The following is a 15,932-nucleotide window of genomic DNA, read 5'->3' as shown; positions in this document are numbered from 1 at the left end:
GACATACTCTTCCTTGCTCCGTAGTTAGTTTGCTGGGATCTGCTCTTCCTAACTGTACATGATAATATGTGCTTTAACAGTTCTTCCAGAATCAGAAAGAACGGCCTTATGCTGAGATTTGGTGGAGGGCTGTGTAGACAGTAGTCTGTATTATCAGGACAAAAAGTGGGATATGAGAAAATGTAAATACAGAGGAAATAAATTGTCACAAAGGTGCAGCATGTTTGCTAAAAGCTGCGACAGCCTGCGCAGTTCTATATGTAACCACAGGGAGGTGCTGTGACAGGCAATGTGGCCTTTCTAATTGAATAAGGGCTGGCAGCAGGGCGGCTGGTCGTTACCTGCCAGCAGGTGTTCTTATTTTTTAGCTGGGATGTTTCTGTGCGAAGTAATGCACACTGTAGGCACATGTATGAATGAGTGGAGGGAAGGTAACCCAGGCCAAGGCGGCACTAATGGGCATCTTTATAGATTAGATACGTCACATTTTCTCCACCGTGTCTGTATTTAACAGCGTCGTTCCAGTTTTCCTTACAGATTCACATCCAGCTGAGCAGGAAATTGTGATGCACTCTTTTGGAATTCATCGGTCTGATAGTCCTACTTAACTAGTCTGCAGCTGTTCAGCTTCTGTTGACTCGCAGCTTTGAGCGTAACTCGTCAGGGAGGGGAGCCGATGATTTTTTGTCTTGACTACACTCTGAATCCTCGCTCTGTCAGCCTTAGTGCAGCTGCCGTACCATACCGTGATGCAGGGCGATGGTGTCTTCTGTGAATCTGTTTGCACGGTATGCAAACTGGTGTGCGTCGAATTCTGGGGGGAGGTAATCCTTGATGTGCTGAAGGACTAGTCTCTCAAAGCATTTCATGATCACCAGCGTGAGGGCCACAGGGCGGTAATCGTTCAGGCTGGTGATGGGAGACGTCTTCGGCACTGGGATGATTGTGGCTGATTTTAGACAGGATGGGATGGCTGCTTCATCCAGTGAGAGGTTGAAGAGTCTGGTGAAGATGAGGGTGAGCTGGTGGCCACACGCTCTTAGTACCTTGCCAGGTACTCCGTCTGGACCGGCCGCCTTCCTGGGGTTCACTGCTAGGAGCACACGTCTGACATCGTGCTCTGTTACAGTGAGTGGAGCGGTGCAGGAAGGTGAGGATGAGGATGGGAGCAGGGCTGAGGCAGATGAGCGTGTTTCAAAGCGGGTGAAGAAGCTGTTTACTTCCTCTGCCGGCTGCACACTCAGGTTTTCTGTTTTCACAGCCTCTGTGGTTGATGATGTCCTGTATTCTCTACCTTCCAAAGAACCTAAGCAGATCCTGTTGTTCCACACTTTTTCTGGAATGTGTTAACTGAGAAGTGACAAGTTCTGACATCCGAGTTCAGAGGTGTCTGGAATGTGGCATAAGTTTACAGCTTCACTGAAACACACTATTTTACAGAGGCGTAGCGTCGATATTTGAATTGAATTGAATGATGAATACTGAGAAAGAAATTCTTAGGAGGACATTAACTGTCTAAATACTGCTGTGATGTCACACAGGCGGTGTAGGACTGACGGTTTGTGTGCTGTGTGTTTAAATGAAATCACTTCCTGCTCTGCACTTCCTGCATTTCACCACACTGAAAGCTCCTTATCAGCTGTTTGAACATTCATACTGACCGTGAGCATGAGGGTGTGGCTATTAATCCTTTTATTTTTTTCCTCTTACAGATGGAAGGTTGACTAAGTATCCAATAAAAATATCATTACTTCAAGCATCAGAAGACGTATTTTCCTTTTAAAGAAATGTGCTTGGTTTGGAAGACAGGATGTGAATGGTCAACTTGTTGCTACAAATGCAAGCTTTAATAGATCAATCGAGCGAAATGTTGAAACACTGACACGCACAAATCCATCTGCTGTTGAGTAGCATGCAATAAGACGGCTAACATCATCCACGATTCTTACTGATGAGTAAAGTACGTAACTAAAAGATGCTTCCTACAGAATGAGCCATGAGTTAAAGTGAGGCTGGTGCAGTTCGTCTGCCAGCTGAGAAAAACTCATGGCTGCAGTGCATGTGTGAAAACTGGCCAGCGTACGTTTGGTGGAGAGCAGCAACTATCCAGTTAGCAGGTCACATACTAACTGGATGGTTGTTGGTTCGATCCCAGTCTGTTCCAGTCTACATGCCAAATATCCTTGGGCAAGATGCTAACCCCTGAACCAAAAGACTCAAAACAGCAACTCAGCTGAGATGGATGTTCTTAGGATCTCCTTTTGTGGGTGACCTGGTTTTTCTCTTGGCTTCATCAAACGATGACCTTCAGCGTACAGTGGAACAGTTTGGAGCTCAGAGGGCATTAGCATCTTCAAGCCTGAGACCATGGTTCTCAGCCAGAAAAGGGCAGAGTGCTAGCATGAAGTCAGCCTAAACTGTGGCCGTGAGCTCAGGGTTGTGACCGAAGGAGCTCTGGATACGAGGTACCAAAATGAGCTTCCTCGATGAGCAGCTTGATCATTCAGCAGGAATTCAAAGTACACCTAAATCTTTCACAAAGGAGCTGATTGAGGTAGTTTGCCTTTGGGCATGTTCAACTGGGAGGAGGCCAAAAACAGAATGGACAGGCTGGAGAGATGATGCCTCTCAGCTGGCTTGGGAATGCCTCAGTGTCCCCCCGGAGGAGCTGTGTCCCTGATTAGAATCCTGACCCTGCAAGACCTGCTGGATAAGCAACAGAAGATGGATGGATGATGCCCCCAAAAGTTGACTCTGTTCATCTGGACGTAGCTTTTCAGTAGGAGAAACATTTCGTCTTATAAACAGTACATTTGCATAATGACTGAATGATGATTGAGCATACATCAAGATGTATGGTTGGATGAAAGCCAGACTCAAATATGTTCCCTAAGATTTGTGCTTTCAACTACACAAACACCCCGGGACAGTCGAGGATGTTAAGAGGTTAATAACTTTGGTCAGACTTGAACTGAACTCTTTAACAGCTCCAGAAGTGTACATTTTCAAAATGCACAGACACACACACACACACACACACACACACACACACACACACACACACACACACACACACACACACACACACACACACACACACACACACAAATGAGCCACTAGTTAAGGATATGCGTAGTCCGTGTTTATTAGTTGACAGCTGGGTTAGTTCATCAGATACAGCTCAGCGCACAACGCAACAAGCAGTTACAACATCAGCACACCTCAGTATTGCAGTAACCCCCTCCCACCCCACGCACCGCCCCTGTATACATATGCGTGACTCCTCTTCTCCCGTCCTCCCACTTTAACCTCCCTGCTTGATCCTGTGATACTGGTTCATTGTGTTACTGACCACATGAGGATGACACTGACGTCATCATCGTGGCTGATTAGATTACAGCACTGTTGTTATTGTAAGCAGAATTATTATGCATAACTACATTTTTGTCTTTTTTAAGTGTTTTTTAATATTGTTGTTTTTTCCCCATGTACGTATAAAAAAGGCTGTGACAAAAACAGGCAGACAGGGCTGTACAGCAGTCGGAGCAGAGAGACAGACGGACGGGAGTGGGGTCGAGGGCGGGGAGACGTCCATCAAGGCAACAAGATGAGGTCGGACTTTGGATTATTGTACATGAAGGAAGACGAGCGTTTGTTCGCTGCTGTTATTTCACAATCAGCAGTGATTATTCAGCTCGAGATACGCAGTTCCCTGTCCATGAGTTCACTCTAGTTTTCTCTAGCTCGCTTGTAGTTTTTCTTTTGCAGGAAAATCCACTGAAAAGACCAAAACCAGTGCTGGATGTGGGCTCACTTTTTGTCTGGAAACTGTCAAAAATCTAGTTTTCTGTAGTAGGATTTGTTTTTTGACCCCTGAAGTGAGCATTGAGGGGACAAGACGCCCTGTCCTAAAATGTAGGACAGGCCTGTCACTGAGTCACAGACTTCTATACAGCCAGAGGAGTCGCCCCCTGCTGGGCTTTGGAAAGAATGCAGGTTTGAGGCACTTCTAGGTTGATTTCACCTTTTTGAGGCCCAAAAGCTACATCCATCCTTTAGATGTAGTTTATGGTCACACAGACACACAGTAGAGAACCAGTGATGTAATTCCCTGCTTCCCAACAAATGCACTGCTCCTGCCTGTTTGAATTCATTTGTGGCCTAATGAGCAAGTGAAAATAAAAGTAGGAATAATATCGTGTTTGATGGTGTGGGATGAACGCACCAGTTTATACCTCAGAGCCACAGATGGAGGGAAAACCCATTCACCCTCCTGCAGTCACAAACACTCACTACAGCGCAAAATACGAATTCAACTATAATGAGAATTTATTTGCTGGATAATAATGAACTTTGTTTTTATGGGAAACTATCATCTTGGAAGGTTGTTTAAAGTTTTATGTCTACAGTAAGTGGTTGTTGGTTTTGGTCTTTTCTGCTTGGTTTGCGTGAATCGCTTCGTCGGGTTTGTGTCTCTGCTCGACAGACTGTAAGAATAAGCGTCAGCTGTGGGTCCGAACACGGGGCTCCCTGTGTGTAATCCTGCGACACATATTTTCATCAGATTGATTTTTTTTGATCGGCATCGGCATCAGTGCAGCGTGTCCAAGGCAACGAAATAAACCCTCTGAGCTATAAAACTGTTTCCGGTGCGGGTCCATCCAGAGAACATCATCTCACCCGCTGCCATTAAACAGCTCAGCGAGCTGTAGAAACATTTATGACATAGCTTTTTAATAATCAGTATTATTTGCTGCATTGCTACGCGCTATAAAGAAACTGAATGAATGAAGGGGGGTGTTTTTCTCTCTACGGTTCTAATCTTCTCTAAACGTCTCGAGGCTACTGAGCGACACGAAAGGAAAACCTAAGATTAGACGATGGAGGGGAGGGTGTTGATACAAAATACAAGTACAAAATCAAACAGAGCAAAAGATAAAAAGACAAACTGCAATTCAATGATTTTAGAGAAGAAGCAATGGAAATAAAAAAACTGACAATCTCAAGGTTCTATTTACATTCAGGGAGCGATTACATCTGATCCTCTTTCTCCTCCGCCTCCTCCCTCGCTCCGTCAGAGGGTCCGTTTTGCTACAGAGGACCCGCCATGTGGGCCTCCACTTCATGTGTTCATCAGTATGTGTGTGTGTGTGTGTGTGTATGCATAGGAATTTTTCCAATCATATTCAAAGGCAGCCCTGAAACATCTGAAGCAGTGAACTGTGCCGTCTGCTGGCCGTTTACAGGGTTTAATGGACGTTTGCAGAAACTGCAACGCTGAAAACTTTTACACATGAAGCTGCGTCTGAGGAGAGATGACTGACAGGAAGAGGGAGGAGAGGAGGTTCATCTGGACTCTCCTAAGGCAACAGAGCTCCCCTCTCTGCAGGTCAAAGGGCAGGGATGGAGAGCAAGCACACACACACACACACACACACACACACACACACACACACACACACACACACACACACACACAGAGCGTAACAGTCTCGCTCTTTAACTCAAATATCAATGAAATGCTTTAGAAATGCCTGGAAGCTGGCATGCATCTATAAATAGTAAAAACCGTTCCATGACGCATGCATGCAAACTCAGATACATAAGTTGGTAACAAAAACACATAAATATAAAAAATCGACATATAAATATGCTAAGGAAACAAAAAGAGACTGAAATGTTTGTTTACGATGAAATAAAGTGATTTGGTCCAAGATGAAAGATGAAAAACTCCCAGATTTTTGCTTTTTCTTTGTGACGCTTTCCCATAAATCATCTCCGTCTCCTGGGCTGAGCTGCACCAGCTTCTCTAAGTTTCTATTTAAAGTCTAACTTTACTGCGTCATGTGCAAACACCACTCTAAGGTAAAAAGTCAAAGAGCAGCTTTGTCCTGGTGGACAGATGGAGCAACCAAGAATCAGACGCAACACTCTGAGCCATGAAACTCATTTCCTTATGAGACTGAGACTGGTTTCACTTTAAGGCCATCTCAGCGAGTCCCAGCTTAATTCACAATTACATTCATCAAATCAGGAAAGATTTTAGTAAACAGTAAATTGTTTGTGCCCAATTACAAAGCTTTCCATCGTGTAAACAAACCACAACATGGTAACTACAAACCTGGTGAAGTCCAGATAAATCCAGAGATGTATGTCAGTTAGAGCCAAAGAACCTCAGAGGGAGCTCCACCTGCAGCTGCTCAGGTGACTTTCTAGTTTGAGATATGCTGAGGTGTCAGAACTCGTCATGAAGGGTACGGAGAGGACATCAGAAGCTCAAACTGTATTAGCTAAAATGCACAGAGAATGGATCCTTTATCAGAATTAGTATTAATAAGCTTTATTATTTTATTTTTATGTTTAAGCTGATATTCACCGTTAGCCAATCAGCTGTCACTTGGTTCTTCCAGACTAGCAAACTGTTTGCTTTGTAGTCACTGACTACAAAAAGTTAGTCCAGAATTTTAAATATTCATCAATAATCCTACATAAGAACTAGTCTGTTTTGTATCCCTTTATTATGAATTCAATTGAAGTTTCATAGCTCTTAAACTGTCTCCATGTACTCATTTGGGTGTTAATCTATGTGAGTAGTTACTGACATGTGAAGCTGAATCAGATGCTGCAGACCAGAATAACATTCGCTGCGTGTCTTCGGCGGGCTACGCGTCCCGAACACCATCTCAGTTGTTACAAAATCAGAAGTTTTACATGTTCAGTAACAATCCTGCAAACAGACTGAGCTCATGTAACCTGACTCAGTGAGCTCAGGAGCAGCTGGTGCAGCTCTCGCCCTCACCTCACTCAGTTTGTTCGCTCATACGAGTTTCTAATCACGCGGTTGTATGTGTGTGTGTTTGTGTGTGTTTGTAAACTGTAAACAGCTTCACTGCATAAACCAATGGAATGTACTGACATTGTGTGTGTTTGTGTGTGTGTGTGTGTGTGTGTGTGTGTGTGTGTGTGTGTGTGTGTGTGTGTGTGTGTGTGTTTTGGCCATGTGTGTCTCTAGCTGGGCCGGTTTAGGATGCTCGACATGGAGGGAGCGACGGGGGGAGGTGGGACTGCATTAACGGGGGAGGCGGGGCCCGAGCTCTCGTTGCCGTGGGGAACAGATGCCCGGCCGCTGTACTGGCCGATGAAGGAGCCGTCCTCGTTGAACTGGATGTCCACACTGTCCCCGTATTCAGCCAGAGAGTCGACGCTGCCCATCTTACTTTCCTCCAGAGACTGCTGGCTGTCCGAACGCTTCTCATCGCCATCGCTGGAGGACGGCACAGAGACTCAGTGTAAATTCTCACAGACAAAAAGTGAAGTCTGATAAATGAAGTAACATGCTGTGTAGCATCACACGGACACGGTGACGTCATAACTGTGTCAAATTTGTGAAATATGTCCCAAACTGAAAATGGAAAGAAAGAAACTGCATGGGTAAGTACATCCTCTTTAACACTTCATCATGTTAAGGAGGATCAAGTTATTATAAGTATTTAAATAAATTTAAAGTATTTAAATAAAAAAATGTAATGATATAAAATAAATAATTTTAAAAATGCAGAAAAGACAAATATGAAATAACATAATATAAAATAACACATGAATAAAATGTTAATAAAATTCTTCCTGGTGTTCAAGGACTGCAGGCTGATTATGCAAATGATGCCTAATTACACAAAAAATCAAAGAAATGCACACAGAATGAAAAGTTTCATTAAATCTAAACAGCATCTCGACACAAACACACAAACACACATGTGAGTGCTACAGAGGGGTGAACTGTCCTACCTCTCCAGGGATCTGCAGGCAGAGCATTGAAGGGAGAAAGAAAAGTGAATGAAAGGAAGCAGAGCTGCGAGCATGACGAGCTGCACGCTCAGATGAAGCCGTCAAACTCGATGTTTCAGAAACAAAACAAAGTTTCATAATATGATTTACTGCAGGGATAATATCACTGTTTATATAAAAACATACTGTATATAACTGATCTCATTGTTGTGTCGACATGAAGGATTTTTGTGCAAAAACTAAACAACAACACACTGACTCAAATCGCAGGGTCGCTCTGTGTTTTGTGCTCTTGCTGTATTTTGTACCTGCAGGGCCACCGTAGCACTTTGTTCTGTGTGGAAGCAAATGCATTTCAAGCATAGCCTGTAATCACGAGTGACATTCAAAAAGGCCCACCTGTACTCTCCAAAGGCTTCATCTTTCATTGGTCGAGCTTCAGAGTCCACCTCCTTACTTTCTTTGTCCTTCACTGTGAAAAAAAGAAACCTTTAACTCTGCGTTAGAGTCTGTGTGAGTCAGAGAGTGTGAGTCCAGCTGCGCACCACAGCGTACCTGCATATTTGCCGCCCTTGCTGCGTTTGATAAGGCAGAGGATGAGCAGTATGAGAACCAGCAGCACGATGGCGCTGATGAGTCCAATCAGCCAGCCTTGGGTGGCGAACCTGCCGGTTATCTCTGACGGCACTGAGAGAACAGAGACAGACTGTCACAGAAATGTTTGGAATGATGTCTGTGAAGGTTCTCAGTCATCCAGGTCATCGTAGTCTAAGGAGCTTGGAAAGAAAAGCGTCTGGACTTCTTTGAGTTGCTTGAGGACGTTTTACCTCATCTCATCTGTGAAGCTTCCTCAGTTCTAGGATCAAATGGTGGAGAATCCCAGATTTAAGCTCTGTGGGAGTAACCCACCGAGAGGGACAATGGACCCCCTAATGATCCTCTACCTAATTACATGAGCCAAGGTGTGAAAACAGGTGTAGGTCCCAATCAGCCAAGGTTTCGAGTGAGCTCATTGTGAAACTTAGCCCCATCCTAACATGTGATTTCCTGAGGTCAGATGGCCCAGGAAGCGTCTGCGAAGGATCTCAGAACTGGATTAAAGATGGCAGACAGTTGGTGTCTCCACCATTTGACGCTAGAACTGAAGAAGCTTCTCGGATGAGAGGTGAAACGTCTTCAAGCAACTTAAAGAAGTCCAGACGCGTTTGGAATTATGATTTTCACACAGGTAGCGAGATTAGCCCGCCTGAAAACTCCACAGTGTTAGTCCCAAAAGTTGATTCTGTTCATCTGGACGTAGCGTTTTCAGTGGGAGAAACGTTTCGTCATCATCCAGGTGACGTCTTCAGTCTCAGCTGACTGCAGGTTTCAATCTTATAAACAGTACATTTGCATAATGACTGAAACCAGCCCACTGAGGAACAATGGGCTGGGAGGTCAGTTCCTTGATCATTAATATGCAAATTCTCATGACCATTGATCAACAACTACTGATCAAAGCTCATTGATCACTGGCCATGAGTCCCATTCACAGAGAGTTGGGGAATGGCTGCAATCACAGCATTGTAAGATGGTGACAGATGTGCCCTTAGGCCCCTCCTCGATTCAGAGATGGTCTTTCCCTTTTCACGTAAATGGCCTCCTTGACTCTGCCCTTAAACCAGCGTTCCTCCCTGTCCAGGATGTTACATCCTCATCATTGAAAGAGTGTCCACTGGCCTGTAGGTGTGAATAGACTGCAGAGTCCTGGCCTGACGAGGTGGCTCTTCTGTGATGTGACACCCGCTTCGCCAGAGGTTGTTTACTTTCTCCGATGTATAAATCCTGGCAATCCTCCAACCAGATCAAAGCTCCAGGTCGAGCTTTGTTCAGAGAATTTGCATACTAATGATCAAGGAACTGACCTCCCAGCCCATTGTTCCTCAGTGAACAGCCCATTGTTCCTCAGTGGGCTGGTTTCAGTCATTATACAAATGTACTGTTTATAAGGTTGGGGAAACCTGCAGTCAGCTGAGACTGAAGAAGTCACTTAAATCAGTGACGAAGTGTTTCTCCCACTGAAAACGCTGCGTCCAGAACAGAATTAACTTTTTGGGATTTACTTACCTGGATGATTGAGCACGCATCAAGACGTCGACAGTGCTAGATTTGTGAATCTGTGAAGATTGTGGCATCAACCCCTACTACTCTGCATACTTACGTGGTTCCACGGTCTTTGCCTCGCCTTGCCAATAAGTAGAGTTTCCATGCATGACCCTCAGGTGGTACTGAGCTCCTGGTTGGAGGCCCGTCAGCATATAGAAACCCTGCGTAGTGTTGACCTGTTCTGACTTCTCCCACCCACCGCCTCCTGCAGCCACACGGCAGAGAAGAATGAAACATATGAAGAACATATGATGAAACAATCCTAAAGCTGTTCCTCCTCTCATTTAATGAACTGTCTCTGATTCTTCTGCTGATTCTAATAATTCTGCTGTGATGTTGATCCAGAGACGCTGCAGAAGCAAAACAGTGTGAAAATTCATATTCAAATCACTGGATACGCATGAAACATCAGAGAGTCGTGACAGTTTAATCTACTTGTTATCATCATAACAAGTTGGGAGCTGTTTACTTGTTCTTGGTTCACTGCAGGTTCTTCAGGCTCGTCTCACTTTGGATTGAACCATTAATCAGGCTGTCATGTTCTCAGACCAAAGTATAACTTCGAGAGAAAAAAGCCTTAAAAGTTTATTTTTTGGACATTTGAGAGTTTTTTCAGATTTGACTGTTGAGCCTCCGCATGCTGTTCTTCAACACTGAAGTTTAAAGCTCTGTTCGATCATTTAGAGTCAGGATCTTCAAAATAATTGGTCGAATCACTGCCGGGAACTGTTATCAAGACTTTGAGAAGGACTCAGACATGTTTTCCTTCCTTACTCTCCAGCTCCTTTATTCCCCTTTCTAAGAGTCATTGTCCACACATCCTCACAGACCCCCCCCAAACTTCCTCTCCCTGCAAGCCGTCCTGTCCTTACCGCTCTTCTTGAGGTATTGGATGTGGAAGCCGTGGTTTCGGTTTCTCTCTCCGGGCACCCAGCTCAGGTTGACTGATGCGTTACCAGAGGTTACTGTGATGTTTCTCGGAGGCTCTAGAAGGCAGGGGGGTGGAGAAAACAAGGTCAATTTGAGAATTTGGTTTTATTTCACTAAATAAAGCCGAACACTAAACGGTGTGAGGCAGAATTCTGAAGTTTCACCTCCATCAAGCAGAGTGGCTCCCCTGCGTGTGATGGGAGGGCCTTTTCCAATCTTTGTGCATGCTGTTACTTTGAAGATGTAATGGCTGTCGGGATCCAGGTTGTCCAACATGATGTGCTTTACTGTGGGATCATTGACATTCAGTATCTCCACAGGGCTGTTTTTGCTTTCCACCTCTACAGATGAAACACAAACCAGGCAGAAAAACATGACTAAGAATGCTTGACGGCCAAACGCTGTTCCCAGAAAGTGAAATAAATAAAACTTAAACAGGGACAAAGAAAAACATTGAAATCTGAAGGAAACACCAGAAAGTAAAGTTACAACAGAATTCAAGGACGAACACAAAAAGAAAAGTCACAATCGTTAAACTTCATCTTATTTTCATGACGCAGCCAGGATCAGCCCTTACCCCGTTGGTACTGCACTATGTATCCCAGCAGAATGCCGTTGGTCTCAGCTGGAGGGCTCCAGGAGAGAATCAGGGATTTTTCTGTCGGGCTTTCAAACTCCAGAGTTGCAGGAGGACCAGGAACTGCACACACAGAACAGTTCCAGATGAGGTTTGTGTAACTTGAGAACTGATCCTGAACTCTTAGACACGAGGGAAGAAAGTTCGGTTGACTTTATTCTGTCTGAATGTCAAAGTCCGCTCGGATATGAATGTCGTGTTGTAAGCTTTTGGGTCAGGTGCAGAGGTTGCAATGGGCTGGAACAAGAGCAGCATTCTGATACCTTCAAATAATTGGTAATTAAAGCAGACAGCTAACTTACTACACAATGCTGCTCAGATCAGCTGACCTTTGACTTGTGGAACCTGTCAAATCGCACTTCGATCCATGGTCACATGACCCTCAAACAGCAGCGTTTGGTTGAAACTCACCTCCCTCCGGCGTGTGGAAGTGGTGCGGCGGGGAGCGAGGACTCTCCCCTTTGCTGTTAAACGCAGTGACCGTCAGCTCATACTCAGAAAACAGTCGCAGTCCCGTCACCTCCGCTGAGGTCTTGCTATGGTCAACCTCCTCCACCTGCCAGCTGTGCTCGTCTGTCTCACTCAATTGTTTAGATCTTTCTCCTCTGTCCTCCTCATGTTGGGATTGTCTGAGAGACCTCCGGCTCCGTTCGGCCTTGGGAACCAGCCTCTTATAGTAGATCTGAAACAAGCATAGAGAAACATGAACACACTTTATGTGCTTTGATAAAGTTACAGCTGAAAATGAAATTAAAAAATTCAGAACACGATAAAAACTTTTATCAGCCTGTGTTTTCATCCATTATTCTACTAATCAAAGATGCCACTCGGGGCTATTTTCTGGGGTTTGATTGACAGAAAGATTATAAAGTTTCTCAGTATTAAAGATGGGCAGAGGCTCAAAGCCAAAGTCCAATTAAATTTTTGAAACATCGCACCAAGTAATAACCTTACATGAACAGAGGATTTAAATGTTAAGAGCATTTCTGTGATGTGAGTCAGTTAATTAAACTCAATGAGAAGTGCTACCCTGTATCCCAGCAGCCAACCTCGGACCCTCTGGGCTTTGTTCCAGCTCACTCTGATGGTGCTGTTCATCACGGTGGTTGAAACTCCAGTCGGCGCTTCCTCTGGCTCTGAGAGAAGCAGCAAGGCATGAACATAAGAAATCAGCACAGCAGCGATGTTATTTGCACACTCGCAGTTTATGACTATGTGTGTGAATGTGTATTGATATCTTTGTGGGGACAAAAGTTGGACGTTTACTATACTTGTGGGGACCAACAGCCTTCATGGGGACCAAAATTCTGGTCCTCACAAGTCTGAAGGCATTTTTAAAACTAAAAAAGGTGGTTCTAGTGTCAGGGTTACAACTGGGTTATGGTTAGGTTTAGGGTAAAGGGGCTAGGGAAAGCATTATGTCAGTTACATGTCCCCACAAGATATGAATACGCGACATGTGTATGTGTGTGTGCATGGTTTTCTGTCAGAGACAAACTTCTGAATTTCTGCTGAATTCATTACACTAGTAAATACCCATTGCTGCAGTAATGGCTTGTCTGTGATTGTCAGGATATTTCTAAGCAATATGGTGATGTCATAATATAAGCACGTGAACCTGAAATGATGAATAGTTTAACAGCATGTGTCTGTGAAGGTCCTCATTGATCCAGGTCATCGTAGTCTAAGGAGCTTGGAAAGAAAAGCGTCTGGACTTCTTTAAGTTGCTTGAAGACGTTTCATCTCTCATTCGAGAAGCTTCTTCAGTTTTAGGATCAAATGGTGGGGAGTCCCAGATTTAAGCTCTGTGGGAGTAACCCACCGAGAGGGACAATGGACCCCCTATTGACCCTCTACCTAATCACACGAGCCAAGGTGTGAAAACAGGTGTGGGTCACAGTCAGCCAAGGTTTTGGGTGAGCTCATTGTGAAACCTAACCCCACCCTATCATGTGACTTACTGAGGTCAGATGGCCCAGAATGGGAGTGGGCGTTAAGGCGTCTGGGAAGGATCTCAGAACTGGATTATAGATGGCAGACAGTTGGTGTCATAAAGCCCCGCCCTCTGTTCAAAGATGGTCGCTCACCTTTGGACGGTGTCATGTCACGGGTTGCTGCTGCTGCTGCTGATAAAACACTGAGCTTTCCAAAGACCAGTGAAGACCTCAGAGCTCGAGGTAACTGAAGGAAACCGTGACGACTGCTGTGAGGAATGACCTTGGCAGTCATCACCTTTTTACCTCCTAACTACCCTCTAACTGAACAGTTCTCTAAGCCTGTGAAAGAACGCATGTGCAGCCTCCTAAACAGAAATAAGTCAGTTCGAGCTGAAACTCGTATTTCTCATCAAAATGACAACATTACAAAAGAGGCAATTATTGATTCACATGCCGAACATTCAGCGTGAGACATTAAACCCTCAGCTGCATCATTCCCATCATCCACTCATTGAGATTCTTGACTTTTGACCTAAAGACATTTTCCCAGCATGATCTAAGCACTGACAGGAAACTTCACTATATGCTCTGAGTGATTAACAGCCTGCACAGCAGCAAAGCATTCATGTGTACAGCTGCCGGGCACTCCAGCAAGAGACGTTAGATTTGACATTTTGGCAGAAAGAGCTGTGATGTGATGCTTCATGAAGCTGTTGCAGTGAGATTATTTATGACTGATGGCATTCATAAGCTGTATGGATAAACATGGTTAACTCAGATTGTTTTAAGTTGATATTTTCAGAACTGGCTCACTGTCATCAGTATTACTGACTTGTAGATATCATGTACTGTCTCTATATCTGTATGTATGAGCTTTAGTTCCAGTCCTCTCAGTGGGTGCACACAGGCTTTAGCCCTGTAATGGTTCCCAGTTACACACAATAACAGGCCCTCCCATTACAACGCTCGGCCACAGGGATGAAGCTCTGGGATGACGTACTGTCCTCTCCGGAGTGCCCGATCCCCGGCTCTGGTTCCGGTCCTCCTCCGAGGGCGTTGACAGATCGGACTTTGATCTCAAACGGTGTGTACGTTCCTGTGTTGTTCACTATGAACGGTGGAGACCTCACACGGCCGGAGTTCCAGTTTACATTTGACCCGTCGGCCTCCCTCCACAGCACCTCGTACTGGAAGTTCTGGCCGTTATGGAAACGCTTGTCTATCTCCTGCAACAGAAAGTAAGAATATGAAGTGCCCGTGGACTGTGCTTTTCATGAAACATATCAGAGGATATTTACTCGAGCCCACTGCATACACGCTGACGTACTCACATCCCACGTGATGATCAGTGTCCCTGGTTCTGAGGAGTTACTGCGCACTCCTGTAGGGTTGACGGAGGGAACTAAAAGGGTGAAGGAAAATATCTCAGTTTAATAAACACACTTCAGTCATCCTGTATTGATCTTCTTTATTGATCTCCATGACCATTGATCAACCATGTTTTATATTTCTTTGTGAAACTCTCAGACTGATAATGTAATTAATGGTAAATACATTTTCCGTCCCTCTAATGTCAGCCTGAGGCTCAGCTGTGAGTCAGACTCCATGTTAAAACTTCACAGCAGAAACAAACTTGTATCCATGACAACTGCAAAGGTGGACGATGTGTTTATAACTCATCTATTTAAACTGCATTGAGGCCTAAAGGTTACATCATTAGGGGTGCGGCCTCTTTGACTGACAGGTTATTGGACTCCCTGATCTGGATCTCTGGACCATGTTTGTGCTTTTTCAGTGTTTTGGAGCATTTTTTATGTAATTGTGACCAATAATGTGGCTGCTGTGATGTTATTTTACTAACAGACCATCCAAGAAGTCTGAGCTTCAGTTTTGGTGAGTGAAACTGTACGATCTTCTTTGGGTGAAATATGTTACTTAACCAACAGGTATTAGTGAGGTGCCTCAAGCTAGGTAGTGTTAGCTGATAGCATAGCAGTAAATATGGTGACTTCTTCCTGCAGAAGAACAACACGGTGATGACCATAAACTGCTGTTCCAAAAACCGGTGGGTAATGCCACACCTCATATTAAGCTCCTGGACACAGTCTATAAAAATCACTGCTAGTAGCAGTTGTAACTCTAAAGCTCATCACATCTGCTGCTAGCTTATATTGTTGTTTCATTCACTGAAGTCTTTTCCAGCCTCTGACACATGGATCCTATTACTTAAGGCTAGAGGTGGGCGGATCGATACCAATGCTGGTACTGGTATCGGATCGATACTATCATGATAGGATCGATTTTTATTTCTATCTTTTAGTTGCAGCACGTAGCCCAGTGAATTGTGTTAAATAAAGTGTATACCTCAAACATGCACCTGTGATGTTCACGGTCGCGTCTATTTTATTTATGTCCTATAGCAAAAGATACACGAAAAGCTGAAGAGTGTGTTTTGTTGTGTCAACTAATTATTGTGGAAATTAAAAATCACAGTTGAA

At 44.4% G+C, this 15,932-nt stretch overlaps 1 protein-coding gene across 6 annotated transcripts in view; it reads right to left on the bottom strand.

The window, feature by feature from the left end:
* Positions 1-3,120: 3,120 nt before the first annotated feature.
* LOC120728121 (neural cell adhesion molecule L1.1-like) overlaps positions 3,121-15,932 on the bottom strand; it is a 589,469-nt gene continuing 576,657 nt past the window's right edge. For 4 of the 6 annotated variants that reach the window (XM_040022862.1, XM_040022858.1, XM_040022861.1 and 1 more), the window contains 12 exons: positions 14,766-14,836; positions 14,435-14,660; positions 12,527-12,633; positions 11,909-12,179; positions 11,438-11,560; positions 11,025-11,201; positions 10,803-10,916; positions 9,986-10,135; positions 8,341-8,472; positions 8,185-8,257; positions 7,786-7,797; positions 3,121-7,264 (listed from right to left, as the gene is read on the bottom strand). In XM_040022862.1, coding sequence (XP_039878796.1) covers positions 7,009-7,264; positions 7,786-7,797; positions 8,185-8,257; positions 8,341-8,472; positions 9,986-10,135; positions 10,803-10,916; positions 11,025-11,201; positions 11,438-11,560; positions 11,909-12,179; positions 12,527-12,633; positions 14,435-14,660; positions 14,766-14,836 — 1,712 coding nt within the window. In that variant the 3' untranslated portion in view covers positions 3,121-7,008. The remainder of the gene's footprint in view (positions 7,265-7,785; positions 7,798-8,184; positions 8,258-8,340; positions 8,473-9,985; positions 10,136-10,802; positions 10,917-11,024; positions 11,202-11,437; positions 11,561-11,908; positions 12,180-12,526; positions 12,634-14,434; positions 14,661-14,765; positions 14,837-15,932) is intronic. The other 2 variants (XM_040022859.1, XM_040022860.1) reach the window with 2 other exon arrangements.

Source organism: Simochromis diagramma, unplaced genomic scaffold, assembly GCF_900408965.1.
Source record: "Simochromis diagramma unplaced genomic scaffold, fSimDia1.1 OVJJ01000308.1, whole genome shotgun sequence".
NCBI lineage: Eukaryota > Metazoa > Chordata > Actinopteri > Cichliformes > Cichlidae > Simochromis > Simochromis diagramma.
This window is presented reverse-complemented; position numbering and strand designations above follow the sequence as displayed.